This window comes from Nomascus leucogenys, chromosome 16 (assembly GCF_006542625.1).
Source record: "Nomascus leucogenys isolate Asia chromosome 16, Asia_NLE_v1, whole genome shotgun sequence".
NCBI lineage: Eukaryota > Metazoa > Chordata > Mammalia > Primates > Hylobatidae > Nomascus > Nomascus leucogenys.
Genome location: NC_044396.1, coordinates 93,451,602 through 93,471,518, shown reverse-complemented (window position 1 = coordinate 93,471,518; position 19,917 = coordinate 93,451,602). Strand labels below are relative to the sequence as shown.

At 46.2% G+C, this 19,917-nt stretch overlaps 1 protein-coding gene across 1 annotated transcript in view; it reads left to right on the top strand.

Annotated features, from left to right (window-relative positions):
* Positions 1–19,917, top strand: part of LOC100594661 (maestro heat-like repeat family member 5) — a 71,809-nt gene that overhangs the window by 36,752 nt on the left and 15,140 nt on the right. Inside the window, exons 18-19 of the mRNA XM_030795107.1 lie at positions 2,774–2,923; positions 3,712–3,866. Of these exons, the coding sequence (XP_030650967.1) occupies positions 2,774–2,923; positions 3,712–3,866 (305 nt within the window). The remainder of the gene's footprint in view (positions 1–2,773; positions 2,924–3,711; positions 3,867–19,917) is intronic.

The window sequence follows — 19,917 nt, the reverse complement described above, 5'->3', positions numbered from 1 at the left end:
GGCTGCAGTTTACCCTACTAAAACCTGCCCTGAAGGCAGAGGCAGGGCCAGGAAGGAAGAGTTTCACTGAAGGGACAGCTGCTTCACCCCATGTGGTCTCTGCACACAGAACATGCGTGTCCAGCTCTGGATCTCCCCAGACAGACAGGAGCAGTAGAAGGGAGAGGATGGGAGGGTCTGCTAATCATAGAACCATCATAGAACCACAGGGCTGAGAAGGTTCCAGCTGGAGAACAGACACTTTGTGCCTGGGTTCTGGTCCCAAGTTTGCCCCTAACTCCTCATGTGGTCTTGGATACATGACATCTTTATCACCACCCCCACTGTCATCATCACCACCATCATTATCACCACCATCATGATCACTGTCACTGTCACCACCACCACCATTATCACCACCATCAGCACCATCACAGCCACCAGCACCAGCATCACTATCACCATCATCACTACCACCACCATCACCATAAGCATCATCACCACCACTACCACCACCACCACCACCAGCATCATCATCACCACCATCACCACCATCTCCATCATCACCATTACTACCATTACCACCCCTGCAATCATCACCACCAACATCATCACCACCATCCTGATCACTGCAATCATCATCACCACCATCAGGATCACTGTCACCACCAACATTATCACCACCATCACCACCACCATCGCTGTCATCACCACTACCACCAGTAGTACCATCACCGCCCCCACAGTCATCACCACCTGCATCATCACCACCATCATGATCACTGTAATCATCACCACCATCACCCCATCATATCACTACATCACACCACATCACCACCATCATGATCACTGTAATCATCATCACCACCATCATGATCACTGTCACCACCACCAACATTATCACCATCACTATCACCATAAGCATTGCCATCACCATCATCACCACCATCACCATCACCACCATCATGATCACTATCACTGTCACCACCACCATTATCACCACCATCACCACCACCATCGCTATCACCATAAGTATCATCACCATCACCATCATCACCACCACCACCATCACCACCCCCACAATCATCACCACCATCATCATCACCACCATCATGATCACTGTCACTGTCACCACCACCATTATCACCACCATCACCATAACCACCAATGCCACCACCACCACATCACCATGACTACAACCACCATCACCATCTGCATTACTATGACCCTGCACCACCATCATTATCACCACCACCACCACTTCTACCATCACTGCCACCTTTATCTCACATTTATTCCTGCCCTTGATTGAAGGAAGATGGCTCCAAAGTCTTTACCAATCCTGAGATTGTAGTATTCTAAGAATTTAACCACCATTCCAAGTTGAATTTCTTCACAAACATTCTAAATGCTAGCTTTAAGCAAAAGTTTAACATTCTAGCAAATGATTTTAATCATCTAACAAATATTCTAGCCAGATGTATAATAACATAATATTCTTTTAAAAAGTTCTTACCACAAATCTTCCACTAAAATTATTTTAACATTCTAACCATTGTGCTAATACTCTAACATTCTCACAAACACTGTTTCAAAATTTTAGAATTAAAAGATTCTAATAAATATTCTAACATCCATTATTTAACACTTAATTTGATGTTCTAATATACTTAGAAATGTCCTAACAGATTGTAGCCACTCCAACAATTATCCTAACATGCAAAGAAGCATTTTGCCATCCTGACATCCTTGCAAATGCCCTAATTTTCTGTCAGGCTGCTCTCCTATCCCTCCTTCAGCTTCTAACTTCTTCGGTTCAATGCTGTGTGTCCCCACTGTGCAGAGAACCCTCTGGAAGGATGGGCATGTTCTCATCCTGTGCTACCCAAGGTAGCCACTGGCCACGGGGAGCCATGGAGCACTTGAAATGTGGCTAGTGCTACTGCAGAACTGAATTTTTAATTGTACTTACATTGAAATATAAATAGCTGTGTATAGCTAGTGGCACAATGCCTAAAGTCTTTCCAGAAAGTTCTACCTTTGCAGCAGTGACTGAGGCCCGGTCCCCCCTCCAGGAGGCTGTAGTCTGAGGCTATGAGGCGGGGGTCACACCCATCATCTTGCATTTCTCTAGAGCCCCTTCCTTACCCCTGAGCTCACGGCTGCTTGCGGAGGTGAGACCCACCTTCCTGGACCTTTAAAGCCACTCCTGGGAGGAAATGGACCGAGGGTCTCAGGGTCCTGGGACAGCGCTGCCTGTCCTGGGACAGGAGCTGGGTCCTGGCTGCACCCACCCTGACCTGCTCCGAGGCTGAGGGCAGCCCACCCACCCTTCTGGGACTGGGGGTTGGCCCAGGTGAACTCGAAGCTCCTTCACAGCCAGGAAGTTCGCTTTCTCTTTGATAAATGCTCATAAGGAGGACTGGAGCCTGGCAGGGGGACAGCCCACGGGGCTGAGGCTGGCAGATGAGGAAGCCCTATGGGCAGAGGACAGCAGAGGAGGGGAAAGGGGAGGCTGGCCCGGCCACCCAGTCCTGAGACAAGCACGGAGTGTGAGTGTGGGAAAGAGCCCGGGCCGTGGTTGGCTCTGACAGATGTGGACGTGCACAACTGTAGACTGCAAATCACTGGCAGATGCTTGGAACCCGGAGGAGTGGGGCTTAGGAGGCCAGATATGCTCAGAGACTTGGGAGATCCTGGGACAAAGGAGAAGGGGTAAAAGCGGAAGTGGGGAGGTGGATGCCCAGGCCCAGGGGGCCCAAGGTGATGGCCTCTCTCCACCCCCGCTGTACAGGAGATCATGCAGCAGCTCACACTGGCAGAGTTAAACGACCTCATCTGGACAGCCATCGACGGCCTGGGCTCCACCAGCCCCTTCCGCGTGCAGGCGGCCTCCGAGATGCTGCTCACAGCCATCCAGGAGCACGGGGCCAAGCTGAAGATCGTGAGGGCACTGGGGCCGGGCCAGGAAGGGCCAGGGGGCGGAGGGCGGGCCCAGTGGTCAGCATCCAGGGCTCAGGTCCTTGAGCCTGATGGGGGAGACACAGATCCCACCCTAGGAAACTACTAGTCTGATGGTTTTGAATGAGTGAATGAATGAATGAATGGCCCAAGCAAGTCCCCTGGGTCCTGGGTGGTGACTGCGGGGTCTGAGCAGCCGCTGTGTGCCGTAATATGGGAGTGGTGGGAAAGGAAGGGGACAGCACAGACCAGCCCCTCGAGGAGCTTGAGGTCTCGGGGAAGACGGACACACAAGCAGATGTTGCCAGGACAGCGTATGGGGATATGATGTGGGGGAGGAGGACCCCGCAGGGAGGTGAGGGGTGCACCCCAGAGAGAGGATGCCCAGTGCCAAGTCCTGCAAGTGGGCGAGTTCAGACAGGGATACTGGCACTGGGCATTAGGGATGAGCAGGAGAGACCCCAAGGAGAAGGCAGGGTGCCCCAGGCACAGGGCACCGCATGTGCAAATTGGCATGTTTAGGAATGAGATGGGAGACAGGGGGCCTGGACCTTCCAGTGTCTGCCTGAACATGGCAGGACCTGTTCCCCCCAGACTGGGACTTCTCTTCAGACCAAGCATCTGGGGCAGGGCTGTGCCCCCCACCTAGATGGCTCAGGACTGGGCCATATCTGAAGGGACTCCGTGCACATCAGGGTGAGACCTCCATCTGCCTTCAGGCTCCCAGGGCAGGGCTGGGCCTCCCTGCCAGACCTCTCTCTCTCTGCACAGGTTTCCAGCATGGCCCAGGCCATCCGCCTCCGCCTGTGTTCTGTCCACAACCCCCAAGCCCAGGAAAAGACCCTGCACGCCATCACCCTGCTGGCCCGGAACCACACCCGCGAGCTGGTGGCCACCTTCCTGGACATCTCCATCCCCTTGGACAGGTGCCTGCCCCTCTTCCCTCACTGCCCACTCCCCGTCCTCTCCCCAGGCAAGGGTGGTGACCTCTGCCCTCCTGTCTGCCCCCATCATGGCCCACAGGGACCTCTATAGGGCTGGGTGCTTGGAGGGAGCCCACATCTGTTCATCATTGCACACCTTCTGGGCAGGCACAGGGGAGGCACTGCTCACTGTCTCCTGTCCTGGCTCCACATGAAACACCTGCCCCAGCCAGGCCACACTGTCACCTGATGGAGAGGCCACAGGACCCTGGGTGCTCCTGGCAAGACCCCAGCCCACACTGAAGCCTCGCCGCCCAGCAGCAAACCCCTCTGTCTCTTCTCATCTACAGACACTCTGTTCTCCTCCCTGCCCCTCTACAGACCACCCCACTACGTCCGCCAGAGGCCATCAAAGCCCTCTCAGGTGGGGCTGGCTTTTCTCTCACAGCCCTCAGACCCCTGGGCCTGGAGATGGGCTAGGGTCCTTGTCACTGCTCATGGCTCTTCCTTCCCAAAGTCCCAGCTCTGCCTCCCAAGTCCTCAGTCCATACCCCCTGCCACCTACCTACCACGCACCTGTCCTTGATGGCCCCTCGCTCCAGTCAGGGACACTCCCCACCTCACTCCCCATGCCTGACTCCTGGCAGATTTCCCTGTCTTCCCCTCACTCTGACTTCTCCAGGCCTGGATCTCCTCCTTCCCAAGGACCTTGTCTTCCATCCCCATAGCCACCCACTCCCCTGGCCATCCCTTGGTGTGACCATCACCAGCTTCAGGCACTCCCACCTTTACAGCTCACCTCCAGACCCAGCGAGCCTTATCCCCAGGACCCGCTGTGCACTGCCCTGTACCCCTCTTACTCCTCCTCACCTGTCCTCACTGTCACCCTCATTCCAGCCTGGGGCGCACCTGGCAGTGAGACAGTGACTCCCGCACACTCACAGGTCCCTGGCCCCAGCTGCTGGCCTTGCTCCCATTTCACTGAACACTTAGAAGTCACCAGAACAGGGGTGTCATAAGCTCCCAGAGCCCAAGAGTTGTTTCCAGGAAGATGTCTGATTTCCATGTGGGAGCACATTTGTGGTTCTGTGAATAATTTCTAGTTTTACTGCACTGTGGTCAGAGAGTGTTGTCTGTAAAGTTTTTACCTTATGGAATTTACTAATCTTTTAAATGCTTTTTGTGAATGTCCCATTGGCACTCAAGAAGGAGGTGTATTTTCTGTTGTCAGGGTGTAGAGTTTGAGATACTGGTATATCTCAGGATATTACAGGTTCTGTTCCAGGCCACCAGAATAGAGCAGTCACGTGTGCCTCCGTGTTTCCCAGTGCACATAAGAGTTCTGTTTATACTGTACTGTGGTCTATTCAGTAGGCAATAGCATTATGTCTTTTCAAAGAACAATGTGCTTATGTTAATTTAAAAATGCTTTAGTTCTAAAAATTGCTAATGATCATCTGAGCCTTCAGCAAATCGGGATCCTCTTGCTGGTGGGTGGTGAGGACTGCTGACTGGTCAGGGTGGTGGTGGCTGTTGAAGGTTCAGGTATCTGGCAAGTTCTTAAAAATAAGACAACAGTGACGTTTGTAGCATCAATGGACTCTTCCTTTCCCGAAAGATTTCCCTGTACCATGTGATGCTGTTTGATAGCATTTTGCCCACAGTAAAACTTCTTTCAAATTTGGAGTCAATTCTCTCCAACCCTGCCACTGCTTTATCAGTAAGTTTATGGAATATTCTAAATCCTTTGATGTCATTTCAACAGCATCTTCACCAGGAGTAGATTCCATCTCAGAAACCACTTTCTTAGCTCATCCATAAGAAGCAGCTCTTCATCTGTTCAAGTCTGATCATGAGATTGCCGCAATTCAGTCTTCCGGCTCCACTTCTAATTCTAGTTCTCCTGCTATTTCTACTACATCTGCAGTTACTTCCTCCCACCAGAGTCTTGAGCCCCTCAAAGTCATCTTTGAGGGTTGGAATCAACTTCTTCCAAACTGCTGTTCATGTTGCTCTTTTGCCCTCCTCCCAATGAATCACCAATGTTGTTAATGGCATCTAGCATGGTGAATCCTTTCCAGAAGGTTTTCAATGTACTTTGCCCAGATGCATCAGAGAAACAACTATCTATGGCAGCTACCCTCTTGCAAAATGCATTTCTTCAATAATAAGACCTGAAAGTCAAAATGACTCCTTGATCCATAGGCTGCAGAATGGTTGTTGTGTTCACAGGCAGGAAAACAACATCAATCACCTTGTACATCTCCATCAGAGCTCTTGGGTGACAGGTGCATTGTCAATATGCGCTCATATTTTGAAAGGAATCTTTCAGTTCTGAGCAGTAGGTCTCATCAGTGGGCTTAAAATATTCAGTAAACCATGAAGTAAAGAGATGCACTGTCAACCAGGCTTTGTCGTTCCATGTCTAGAGCACAGGCGGAGTGGATTTAGCATCATTCTGAAGGGCCCTAGGATTTTCAGAATGGGAAATGAGCATTGGCTTCAACTTAAAATCACCAGCAGCATTAGCCCTTGACACGAGAGTCAACCTGTCTTCTGAAGCTTTGAAGCCAGGCTTTGACTTTACCTCTCTAGCTACGGAAGTCCTAGATGGCATCTTCCAATAGAAGGTTGTTTCTTCATTGAAAATGTGTTGTTTAGTGTAGCCACCTTCATCAGTGATCTTAGCTAGATCTTCTCGATAACTTGCTGCAGCTTCTCCACCAGCACTTGAGGCTTCATCTTGCACTTTTATGCTATGGAGATGGCTTTTTTCCTTCAACCTCATGAACCAAACTCTGCTAGCTTCAGACTTTTCTTTTGCAGCTTCTTCACCTCTCTCAGCCTTCATAGGGTGGAAGAATTAGGGCTTTGCTCTAGATCAGGCTTTGGCTTAAGAGAATGTTGTGGTTGGTTTGAGCTTCTCTTCAAACCACTAAAACCTTTTATCCGTATCAGCAATAAGGCTGTTTCACTTTCTTCATATGTGTGTGTTCACTGGAGCAGCACTTTCCATTTCCTTCAATAATTGTTCCTATGCATTCACAGCTTGGCTCACTGTTTGGCAAAAGAGTCTTTGCTTTGGGCCTATCTTGGCTTTCAACATTCTTTCTTCACTGAACTTAATCATTTCTAGTTTTTGATTTAAAGTGAGAGAAATGGGACTCTTCCTTTCACTTGAACACTTAGAGCCCGTGTTAAGTTATTAATTGGCCTAATTTCAATGTTGTTGTGTCTTGGGGAATAGAGAGGCCCAAGGAAAGGCAGAGAGATGGGGGAACGGCCAGTGGGTAGAGCAGTCAGAACCCACAACATCTATGGATTCAGTTTGGCATCTTATATGGGTGTGGCTCATGGTGCCTTAAAACAATTACAATAGTAACAGCAAAGATCACTGATCACAGATCACCATGACAGATTAATAATAATGAGGATGTTTAAAATACTGTGAGAATTACCAAAATATCACACAGAGGCATGAAGTGAGCACACGCTGCTGGAAAAATGGCACCAACAGACTTGCTCAATGCTGGGTTGTCACAAACCCTCAACTTGTAAAAAATGCAATATCCGCCAAGTACTATAAAGTGATGCACAGTAAAACGAGGTGTGCCTCTATATGTACAAGGTTTACCTTGATTGTGTTGTCGAGGTTTTCTACATACTTAATTTCTGTCCTCTTGATCTGTTTTGGACTGAGTGTGTGTTAAAGTCTCACTAAAGAAACGTTGGTGTGTCTCTATCTATACTTTCAATTCCTGGACTTTTCCTTTGTGAAGGTGGTTGCCATGTTATTTGGCACTCACATAGTCATAAGTATTCTATCTTTATGAACCGTGACTTTTAGTATTGAGATGCCCTGCTTTGTCACACTTAATACTTTGGGGACTTGAATTCTACTGTCTGTTCAGAATCATTAAGCTGCTTTTTTATTTTTCCATTTGCCCAGTATGCATTTCTCTACTTCTTTATTTTAGCCTTTGGGAATCCCTTTGTTTTAGGTCTCCATCTTATATACAGCACAAAGTTTGTCCTGATTTGTAATCTAAATTGAAAATCTTTTGTAATAGGTGAGTGAAGCTTGTCGATATTGATGCGATTGATATGTTTGTCTGTCATGATATTTTGTAGTTGTGTGTATTTCATTATATTTGCTGTTTCTTTTTCTACAAAAGGTGCATTCTTTGCTCTTTGACTTCAATTTTGTTTTAATCTAGGAAATGTATTTTTGTCCTAGTTGTTACCTTTGTGCTCCTAACCTATTTTAATGCCCTTAGTCCCTTAGTCCCCATTTTATTATTCAGCCTTTTAACATCTGGTTTATTTGTGTGTGTGTGTGTGTGTGTGTGTGGTGGAGTCTTGCTCTGTCACCCAGGCTGGAGTGCAGTGGTGCAATCTCAGCTCAGTGCAACCTCCGCCTCCTGGGTTGAAGCAATTCCCCTGCCTCAGCCTCCCAAGTAGCTGGGATTACAGGCATGCACCACCATGCCTGGCTGATTTTTGTATTTTTAGCAAAGACAGGGTTTTGCCATGTTGGCCAGGCTGGTGGTCTTGAACTCCTGACCTCAGGTGATCCACCCCCCTCAGCCTCCCAAAGTGCTGGGATTACAGGCGTGAGCCACCGTGCCCGGCCAGGTTTATCCTTTTCATTTGATACTAATGCAGGGCAGGTGAGCCCCAAAGGTGGGGCTTACCCCAGGAAGGTTCTTAGCTTTGCCCAGGAAAAAATTCAAGAGCAAGCCCATGGTGTTAGACAGCAACTTTGATTGAAGCGGCCATGCACAGCAGCAGCAGAGGCCTGCTCCTTGCAGAGCAGAGCTACCCAGAGGCCGTGAGCCCAGAGGAGCAGCTCAGAGGCCCTTCTGCAGTTAATTATGTGCAAATTACGGGGTAGGTTATGCAGAAATTCTTAGAAAAAGGGTGGTAACTTCAGGGTCATCAGGTCATTGCCGTGGAAAGAGGTGGTAACGTCCAGGTGTAGCCATGGCAATGGTAAACTGACATGGCACACGGGTGGGCGTGCCTTATGGAAAGGTGCTTCTGCCCCATCCCTGTGATAGCTAGTCCTCCATTTGGTCCTGTGTCCGTGTCCCACCTCCTACCCCAATACTCTTTAATTCCCACCTGTTTTCTGCACAACAATCAGTGAAATTATTCTATTTTCCTCTTTCTGTCTCCTTTCTTCTCCCATTTTTCAGTTACATATTTGTACTTTGTCAAAACAATGAACATTCACACTCTACCGCTCCACCCTCATCTCCACACTTTGTGTTTACAGGCACGCCATCAGTTCCTAGGCTGAAGTTTTCCAGTCAGCTTAGTCTGAAGAAGCTCATCCTCCAAAAGATTCAGAATTCTTTAGGTTCTTTTATGTTGAAAGTTCTTTATTTGAAGAATGGTTTGGCTGGATATAAAATGCTTTGTTCACATTTTATTTTATTAAGTATTTTTTAAATGCTGTTTCATCGTTGCCTTGCATTGTTTTTTAAAAGTTAATGACAATAGGGGTTTTTTTGGCGTTTGTAAGTTATTTGATCTTTTTACCCAGAGTCTTTAAGATTTTTTTGTAATCTTTGAAATCTAATCATTTAGTTAGGAAATGTCTCAAAGCTGATCATTCTGGGTTAATGTTCCCAGGCACCTGGTACATCCTTTGATTATGTAGATTGAGATCTTTTTTTTTTCAGGAGAATTAAATCATTTATTGATTACACATGATAATGGATGATACCTAAGCTTCATTCCCATCTATAGTTTTATGTGGTACCGTTATTCAATTTACATATATTTCATAGGATGTGCCAACAATCATTTTTATAACCAATAATTCCACTATTTTTCTTGGGCCATCCCTTTTAATGGTGAACTTCAGGTCACAACAGTAACTATCAGTTCAACTACACCAAGGTTTCTGAAGACAATGGCGTCTCCACCCAAGCAGGCTGTACATAAATTCCAGATAGAACCTGGCATCACCCTGAAGGAATTCTAACTTCACACTGTTGGGGAAATTTACCAGGATGGTTTCAGAGTAGACTAACTTTACACTGCACATTAAAAAAAAAAAAAGACATTTATTCAGCATCACGATCAGACTATTACATTTAGCAATCAACAGCATGGGAGCAAAAAAAAAATCTACATTAAAACCCTTTGTTGGAATGCTTTACACTTTCCACAGAACAGAAACTAAAATAACCTGTTATACAATTAGTCACAAATACAGTCCTCGAGTTTTTTGCCCATATACATGAGTATTTGCCTAAAACATGTCTTCTTTGTAGCAGCTAGGCCCTGCCACCACTGTGCTTGACTGAGTTCACAAATCTGTTGTAACCTGTAGCTTCCCTGTCACTTCTATGGCTCTCCTATCCTGCTAAGCTTTGTTTCCTAATTAAAATCTTCTGCCACTGCCATAGCTACTGCTGCTACTGGAACTGCCATAGCCACCTTGGTTTCGTGGTTTAGCGCAAATTGTTCAAAATAATCCCTTAGGTGATGTTCTTCTGTGTCTTCTTTAATGCCACCAACAAATATCTTTTTCACAGTTGAGTGGGCAGCTGATCTTTGAGATTCTTCTCTTGAGACAGCTCTGTTTGGTTCCACAACTCTTCCATCCACCTTGTGTGGCCTTGCATTCATGGCTGCATCCACCTCCTCCACAGTGGCATATGTGACAAACCCAAAACCCCCGGAACGCTTGGTGTTGGAATCTCTCATGACCACGCAGTCCGTGAGCATTCCCCATTGCTCAGAATGGCTCCTCAAGGCTCTCATCTGTTGTTTCAAAGCTCAACCCCCCAACGAAGAGCTTCCTCAGCTGTTCGGGCTCTTTAGGAGACTCTGACTTAGGCATGACAGCAGGAAGAAGAGAGACTTTAATGATGCTTCTTCAGGGGCGTCCACAGGCAGAAGAAAAATAGAATTGAAATTTTTTTGAGGTTGCTATTCCTGGAAAATTTTCTTGGTTACAGTTTTAAATATTAGTCATGTTCCATTGCTGTTTTTCTTCCTCAGGGACTCCAATAATACAAATGCTACTCCTCCTGTCTTCCATTTCCACTACTTTCCCTCTGACCCCTTTTACTCTTTCTTAAATTCACTTTCATTCTCTTGGTTGCTTTTCTTGTTTTCCTAAATGCCCCTTATTAAATTATCATTTGAGTCTTATCTCTCATGGACACCTTGTAATCTTTCTTCATTTCTGAGATAATTTTTTCATCTCATCCATTTCTTTCCTGAAGTCAGTCAACTCTCTTTTCATCTCCTGTTGGATTTTTTTGTCCTTTTTTGAACTCATAATTCAAGGTAGTTTTCATATCTTTAAATGCTTATTTGAGCATATTTAATGACACGTAGAGTGAATGTTGTCTTAGGGTTTTTTCCTGCATCATGATTTTTTTCCAGGAGGAGTTCCTTATTTTGTGTGTGCTGATTTTTGTTTTCTCATTTTTTAAAATAATTCTATGGATCTGTTAATTTTGTTCCTGTTCATGTTTGTGTTCTTTGAGTGTTTTATATGATTTTAAGTTCAATGGCACCCTCTTCTGTCAATACAGCAAAGTCCAGATAATTTAATAGACTGGGTGGTAAGCAAAAGGATTATGGATCCTCCAATGTTTTGGTTTCATTTCTATTGCAGAGCCGTACATTTTTCCCTTTTACCTCTTTCCCTATCACTACCTAATCTCCAAAAGATACCTCTGCTTTCTTTTTTGCACTTTCCTTTCCCAAAATCTGTGCATTTTGAAGACCGCTCTCCAAATCAGGCATACTTTTGAGTCACTTCTCTGTGATTGGGGCTCTGACACTTGAACTTTTTTTTTTTTTTTTTTTAAGACTTAGGGTGGACTTAGTCTTCTAGAAGGTGCTTTAGGCTTTATATCAATCTCAAGCCCTGTTGCTAGCTCCTCCCTTCCCTCTTTCCCCCCAGTTTCTCTCAGCCTGCCTTTATCAAAGCCTTATGGTAGAACGGGATAGGGCGGGAGCAGTAGAGATTTCATGCTAAGGTTGATACTCTTCTCTTTCTGCTTAATTTTGAAGTTTGGGAACTCTCTGAATTTGCACTGGAGTCATAGTTTTTGTGCATTTTTATTTCCCTTATTGTTTTTTGTTGTATCTCAAGGAAATTTTGGGAGGCGGAGGCCTAGGCAACAGGCATCGTCTTCAGCTACCTAGAAGTTTACAGCTCTATTTTATTGTATTGGAATTTTTATCTTATTTCCTCAATTCTAAGAAGCATTTTTTTTTTTTACATTTTAACATTTATGAAATCAGGGTGCATTTTACATTGATGGTGCCTTACACCTGGATTTATATAGTTTTCTGCCAGTCACCTGGGGGCACTGTTAGTTTGAGACCACTTTAAATTTAAAAGTCTCTGCTTGAGATTTTATTGGGCCACATTGGTGTGAATTCAGGCATCCAAACAGGTTTGGGTTCAAATCCTCAGGATATCCGTACCCCTTCCCACTTCCACCCAGTGTGCTGACTGAAGCATGACAGTTTTCTTGATTTTTCTTTCTGCAGGGCCGAGTTTTGTTTGTTTATTTTGATCGCCCTTAAACCGTACATACAGACCTTTGGGTCCCAGCTCTATGTTGGGGTCTCCTATAAGACTCCCATCTTGGCCATTTTTTTCTTTCTCAAAAATACACGAAATCATGGTGGGGTGTGTCCTAAAAGTATAAGCAGGATTGTACAATATGTAGTCTTCCAATATTCTTCTGTTGTCTGGCTTGGGTGTTTGTTTGTTTGTTTGTTTGTTTGTTTGTTTGTTTGTTGAGACAAGGTCTCGCTTAGTTGCCCTGGCTGGAGTGTAGTGGTACAATCATAGCTCATTGTAACCTCAAACTCCTGGGCTCAGGTGATCCTCCCACCTTAGCCTCATGAGTGGCTAGGACTACAGGCATGCGTCACCACACCTGACTAATTTATTTTTTTTGAAGAGATGGGGTCTCATTATGTTGCCCAGGCTGATCTCAAACTCCTGGCCTCAAGCAATCCTTCCACCTTGGCCTCCCAAAATGCTGAGATTATAGGCATGAGCCACCATGCCCAGCATGTCTGGCTTTTTTTTTTCCTCCAGTATGATATGTCTAAGATTCATTTTAATATGTTGTAGTTCATTCATTTTTGTTGCTGTATAGTATTCCATTTTATGAATGCCAATTATTCTTTTCACTATAGGTCAACATTTGGGTCATTTCCTATTTGGTACCATGGTTAGCAATGCTGCAGTGAACTTGCTTATACATGTGCCTGGATGTACGTACGTTCTCAGTTTCCACAGTGTATGCATCTAGGATGGAAATATCTGCATCATAAAGCTATACATATATCCAACTCTAATACATAATGCAAAATGTTTCCAAAGAGCTTGTACTGATTCACACTCTCAGCAGTATTTTTTTTAGAGTTCCTGTTACTCTGCAGTTTACTAACACTTAGCATTCACTTTTTAGCCAGTAATCAAATTTTAGTCAATCTGGTGGTGCTATTAATCAGTATTGTGGTATTCGTTTCCACTTTTATGATTAAATAAAGAAGTTGAACATCTTTTCATTTCTTTTTAGCCTCTTTGGTGATATGCCTATTCAAGTATCCCACACACGTTTCTGTTGTGTTGTCCGCCATTGCTAATTTCCAGTCCCCTGGCTCACCCAAAGGTTCATCATTCTGTTGCTTTCCCTTTGTTTAGTTTTCTTGCACCTAAACATATTCCTAAAAGTACTTTATTGTTTTTCTAATTTCATATAAATTATAATTTCATGTGAGTTATAATTTTTATACTTTCATATGAAGGGCATTATGTTGCATATATTTGGAGATTTCCATTTGCCTAATATTACTATAGCTTTTTAGAGTTTATATTGTCTAATATTAAGTCTCTAGTCATATAATAACACCAGTTTTCTTTTGTTGATATTGCATAGTATGCCTTTTTCCAGACTTTTACTTTTGCTATTTCTACATTCTTTTGTTTTAGATGTGTCTTTTGTAAACAGCACTTAGTTGGGTTTTTATAGCCTGATGACCTTTGTCTTTAATTGAAGCATTTATTCAATTTACATGTAATATAATTGTTTATATATTTGGGATTGAATTTACCATCTTTACTTTCTTTCAAGATCAAAAAAAAAGAACCTTCAGAGTCTTCAACTGACTTAACACACTCCCAATTTTAATGTCCTTGTTGTTTAATTCTGTATATTTTTAAATCTCACAAGTCAATATTCATTTAGGGTTGCCCACATTTTCACTATTTTCTTTGCTCTTCATTTCTTTTTAAGCCTCACACCCCTCACCTGAGGCCATTTTCCTCCAACCTAAAGCACATCCTTTAGAACCCCCTTTAGTTTGGGTCTGTTGTTAGCAAATGCTTTCAGTTTTTATATGAAAATGTCTTTATTTCATCTTCAATCTTGATAGACCCTTCACTGGGTATAGAATTCAGTATTCCAGTTATTTTCTTTCTGCACGCCAAGCTAACATCCCACTGTCACTGGCTTCCATTGCTGTGTTGAGAAGTCAGCTGTCAGCAGGACTGCTGCTCTTTTCATCGTGCTATGTGCTTTATCCTGTGACTGGTTTTACAGTACTCTGGTTTTTTCTGGTTCGGGAAAGTTTGTTGTTTTGTTTGTTTTTATTTGTCTGATAAGTCACCACAGTGTGTCTAGGAATGGATTTCTTTATGTTCATCCTGTCTTGAATTCCTGTTCTGGAATATTCTGGTTCTGGAAGAATCCCAGCCATTATCTCTCCACAGAGTGCTTCTCCTGCATTCTCTCTCACTTTCCTTCTAGGGCACTGATTAGGCATATGTCAATATCTCACCATATCCTCTATTTCACTAGATCACTCAGAGTGCCGAGGGGAACAGACAACACAGTCAAATTGGTTGAGGTGGAAAATTTAATAAAAGAGCTATTGGACAAGGGTAGAGTTTAATGTGACTGACGGGGAGGGGCCAGTGCCCCAGGAAAAGTAACAATGCTGAGTCATTGCCACCTTCTAGACCTAAAGGGGCAGGGAATGGGAGTGCTCCCAGAACCAAGGATGTCTATATGGCTAGACCACAGGACAGATGGACATGGCAATCCTGTGGCCACCCACAGGGAGAGACTCTGTGGTATAAATACTCTGACTTCCCTCCACTCCCACCTTCTGACCTCCTGCTAGTGCTTACCATTAGCCAAGTCAACTGGAAGCCAAAGGTCAAGAGAGCTTCTTGATGCAGTCTGTACAGGTCAGCTTCCTGGGGCATGAGGCAGGATGGGGAAGAGCAGAGATTATATCTGCAGGGGCAAGCGGAAGATATTCAACACAATTTCTTACTTCCCTTCTGCTTCTCCATATTTGTGTCCCTCATTGCTGAATTCTGTATAATTTATTTTGAGTTATCTTCTAGTTCACTAATTCTCCTTTAACCATGTCAATATGACATTAAAGTTTTCCATTGCATTTTTTTAATTTCAGATTGGGCATTCTTTATTTCTAAAATGTCATTTTGGTTTTTTCTCACCTGCTCTATCACTTATAGGTTCCTAGTCCCTGAAGACATTTTTAAGCTTGTCTTTTATTTCTGTATTCATAATCAAGTATTTGTTTCATAGTTCATGCCTGACAATTCTAATATCTAAGTTTTCAGGTCTACTTTATTTGTTATTCTTGCTGTATGTTACTGATGGAGTCTGCCTTCCTCATGTGTCTGATTATCTTTGACTACATACTGGATGTTGTTTTTGGAAAAAAAAAATGTAGGAATGATTTGGGGCCCACAATTAAGGTATTTTCCTCCAACAAAAACAACTTGTCTTTGTCTCTGCCGAGCACCAAAGGATACCTAAGGTGAGCCCATGATTACCTTAAGCCAAATCCAGTGCTTCAGATTCCCTAGATGCCCCCATTCAATTCAAACGTGGCTGGAATTTGCTTGGGTTTTTCACACCCGCTTAGGCACCAGCCTGGAAGTGGCCGAGGGTCTCCTATGAGATTAACCACCTTGTACAGTCTCTGAGCTTAGGTCTCTGTCCCTTCATCCCACAAGGCTGTCAGAGCAAAGGATCTAATTTTCCAGAATTGTCAGATTCCCCCAAGGCATCAGTAGCTTTCCTGCTCCCAACCCCTCAGGGTCATCATATTCCCCACATGTTGGCCTTGCAGTTTCTTACAGTCTTGTCATCTCTTTAATAGTCTCAGGACCCTTGTTTATATTTTCTTTTTTTTTTTCTTTTTGAGACAGGGTCTCACTTCGTCACCCACGCTGGAGTGCAGTGGCACAATCTTGGCTCACTGCAACCTCTGCCTTCCAGGTTGAAGCTATTCTCCTGCCTCAGCCTCCCAAGTAGCTGGAATTATAGGCACGTGCCACCACACCTAATTTTTGTATTTTTAGTAGAGATGGGGTTTCACTATGTTGGCCAGGCTGGTCTCGAACTCCTGACCTCAAGTGATCTACCCACCTCTGCCTCCCAACGTGCTGGAGTTACAGGTGTGAGCCACCATGCCCAGCCTACATGTTTATATTTTCTCCAACCTTTGTAGTTGTTTTCAATGGAGGAGCTGATTCAAGTAGCTTAGTGTACCACTACTCATTCATTTTTTTAAAACACAGATTTATTGAGATACAACTCACATACTATACAATTTGGCCATTTAAAGTGTACAATTCAATGGGTTTGGCATATTACATTATTTTTTAATTGCAGTAAAATATGTATAATATAAACTTTGTCATTTTATTCACTTTTAAGTGTATGATTCAGTGGCATTAATTATATTTGTTGCACAGCTATCACCACTGTCTAATTCTGAAACTTTTTTATCACTCCAAACAGAAGCTGTGTAACTATTAAATAATAATTCCCCATCTTCCCCTCCCCATAGCCCTTGATAACCCCTAATCTACTTTCTGTCTTATGAATTTGGCTATTCTCGACATTTCATGTAAGTGGAATGATACAATATTTGTCCTTTTGGGTCTGGATTCTTTCCCTCTGCCTAATGTTTTCAAGGTTCATCCATGCCGTAGCACGTATCGGAAGTTCATTTCTTTTCATTGCTGAATAATGATCCACTGCATGGGTAGGTCCATTCATCTGTTGATGGACACTTGGGCTGCCTCCACCTTTGGGCCGTCATGAATAACGATGCTGTCAGCATTGGCATACAAGCACGTTCGAGTCCCTTCTCTCAGCTATTTTGGGTGTGTACCTAGGAGTGAAGATTCTGGGCCATGTGGCAGTACTATGTTTAGCTTTTTGAGGAACAGCCGTACCATTTTCCATAGCAACTACACCATTCTCTATTTTCACCAGCAAGGTACCAGGGTTTCTGTTTCTCCACATGCTCACCAGCACTTGGTGTTTCTCATCTTGGGGCTGTAGCCATCCTAGGAGGTGTGAAGTGACATATTTCGATTTGTGTTTCCCTGAGCATCTCTTCATGTGCTCATTGGCCATTTGTCTATCTTTTTTGGAGAAATGCCTGTTCAAGCCCTTTCTCCACTGTTGAATTGGCTTGTTTGTCTTTGGGTTGTGACTTGTAGCTCCCAATTCCTTCTCAGACCCACACGAACCAGACTTTGTCCACTGCTGCTCCAATAAAATGGTTCTCGTCAAGGTCACCAGTAACCTCATGTCACTAGGTCCAATAGTCCATTCTCTGTCCCCACCTTATGTGACCTGTCAGCAGAATTTGACTCAGCCAGTGACTCTCTCCTCCTGGGAACACTGCCCTCCCCGGCTCTCCTCCTACCTCCCCGGCCACTCCTGCTCAGCCTCCTCCACTGGCTCCTCCTCATCTCCCAGATTTCATAGCCCTGGGGCCACAGGGCTGACCCTTGACCTCCTCCTCAGCTACACTCAGTTTCAAGGTGGCCACATCCATTCCCATGGCGTCAAATATCCCCTAAATACTGACACCTCTGGCCCAGGCCTCTCCCCCAACCCCCTGACAGCAGCCCTTGGATGTCACACAGGTGTCTCCCACTGACCCAGCCAGGGCACATCCCCGGCCTCCCCCAACCTGCCCCTCCTGCAGGCTTCCCCATGTCATACCTGGTGACTCTGTGCTCCCAGCACCTCAGGCTGGAATTCTTGGTGCCATCCGACTCTTCTCTACACCCACATCCCATCCCCTAGGAAACCCTGCCAGCTCCACCTCCGCCTGTGTCCTGCCCCCGCTGCCACCACCCTAGTCCAGGACACCACCGGCTCTCACCTTCAGTGACTTGCCCGCTTCCAGTCGCCCCCCCGTCCTTGAAGAACACACCTAGGCCCATGCCACGTCTCTGTGTAAAATCCTCCAGTGCTCCCATCTCATTCAACGCCAACACCAAAGCCTCCACAGCAGCCATCAAGGTCGTGCTGTGGCCCCGATGACATCACTGTCTTCCTCTCCTCCTCTCCCCTCCCCACTCCACCCCAATGACACTGGCCTTTCTTTCTGTCCCCTGAACACACCTGGATTGAGCTGTCTCAGCGCTGTCTGTCTGGAAGCTTCTCTCCCCTGTATCACTGCCTGGCTCCCTCCCGATATCCTCAGGGCTTTGCTCAAGTGTCCCCTTCTCAGGGGATGTGTCCCTGACTGCCCTGTCTGAAACCGAAGGCACCCAGACTCTCCCCCTGCCCCCCACACTGCTTTTTTCTTTTGAGCAGCACTGAGCATCTGGCACACTGCACTTCCTGCTGTGTCCCCGCAAGGCTGTCATGCACAGGAGGTCGGAGACTCCTGCCAATTCTGCCACTGCTTGGTCCCCTGGGACACTGTCTGCACGCAATGACGCTCGGCTCACACCTGCTGACTGAGGGGCAGGCCCGCAGGCAGCAGAATAGAAACACCCGCCCTCTGGGCATGCACGCTCGCTCGGGGGAGAATCCTCCCGCTTAAGCCTCTTGAGGCAGGCGTTGCCCACTACTCTGTGGCCAGGAATCCAAGGCTCAGAGGAGTTAAGTGACTCCCCCAAGGTCACACAGCCAGCATGGGGCAGACCCTTCTGACTCCAAAGGCCCCCCTCTTTCCAGCTGGGTGGAAACTCCTAGAGTCCTCCAAGCTGCCGTGCCCACCTAGCCAAGGGTCAGATGGTCCTAGAGTGGCTTCCCCAGGGTTTTAAGGGCAGCCGCCCTTGAGTCTGCCTTAAAGCAGGGGTGGGAGCGAATGGAGCCACCCTTCTGTGGTCCTCCCAGCCCCAGCCTCCTCATGCCAGGGGTCCTTCTGCCCCTCGAACCCCTTCTACCCAACATTCAGACCCAAAGACCATTTAGGGTAGTAAACAGGGCCATCGTGGTCACCAGCATCTCAGGGCAACCCAGCTGTCCCTTCCTTCCCTCCAGGCCTCACTGAGCCATGCCCCATGGAACCATGGAAAGGCCACAGGATTGGACAGCCCTGGCCTCCAGGCTCCCCAGTTCCAAGACAGGGCCTTGATCAGGACAGGTCTCCTCTCTCCAGTCCTTAGTGGCCCCATCTACAAAATGGGCACTCTACAAAATGTAAAGCACTGTGCTCATGCTAGTGAGGACCTGTCACTTGAGGCAGGTTGGGCCTGAGGAGCTCGACCCCGGCAAACCCCGACTAGGAGGGAGTAGTCAGGGAAGGCTTCCAGAGGGAAGTGACTTTGTGGTGAGCCCCAAGGGCTGAGGGGGAATTAGTCAGGGGCAAGGAGTGCTCTAAACACCATGACTGCACATATGGGGGCCCAGAGGAAGGGAAGGAGAGGAAGGGAAGGACAGGCAGGGGCTGGAGGTCAGAGAGCAGAGGGCTTGGAGGCCGTGACTTTGAGTGCCGGCTGGGGCTGTGGTCTGCAGGACCTGGGAGCCAGGGAAGATGACAAGCAGTTGGGAGACAGGGCACACTAGGAAACCTCCAGCATGAGTGAGGAGCTAGCGGAGAGACCCTGAAAGCGGGGAGATCCAGGAGGAGGCTGGTGTGGATGTGAGACCACAGGCAGGCACCGGGGCCTCCTGTCCAGCCCCCGCCTTGGGCCCCTCCCACACCGACCTGCAATGCTCATATCTGCCCTGAGCCCCATCCCACTAGGGTCCGGCTCAGG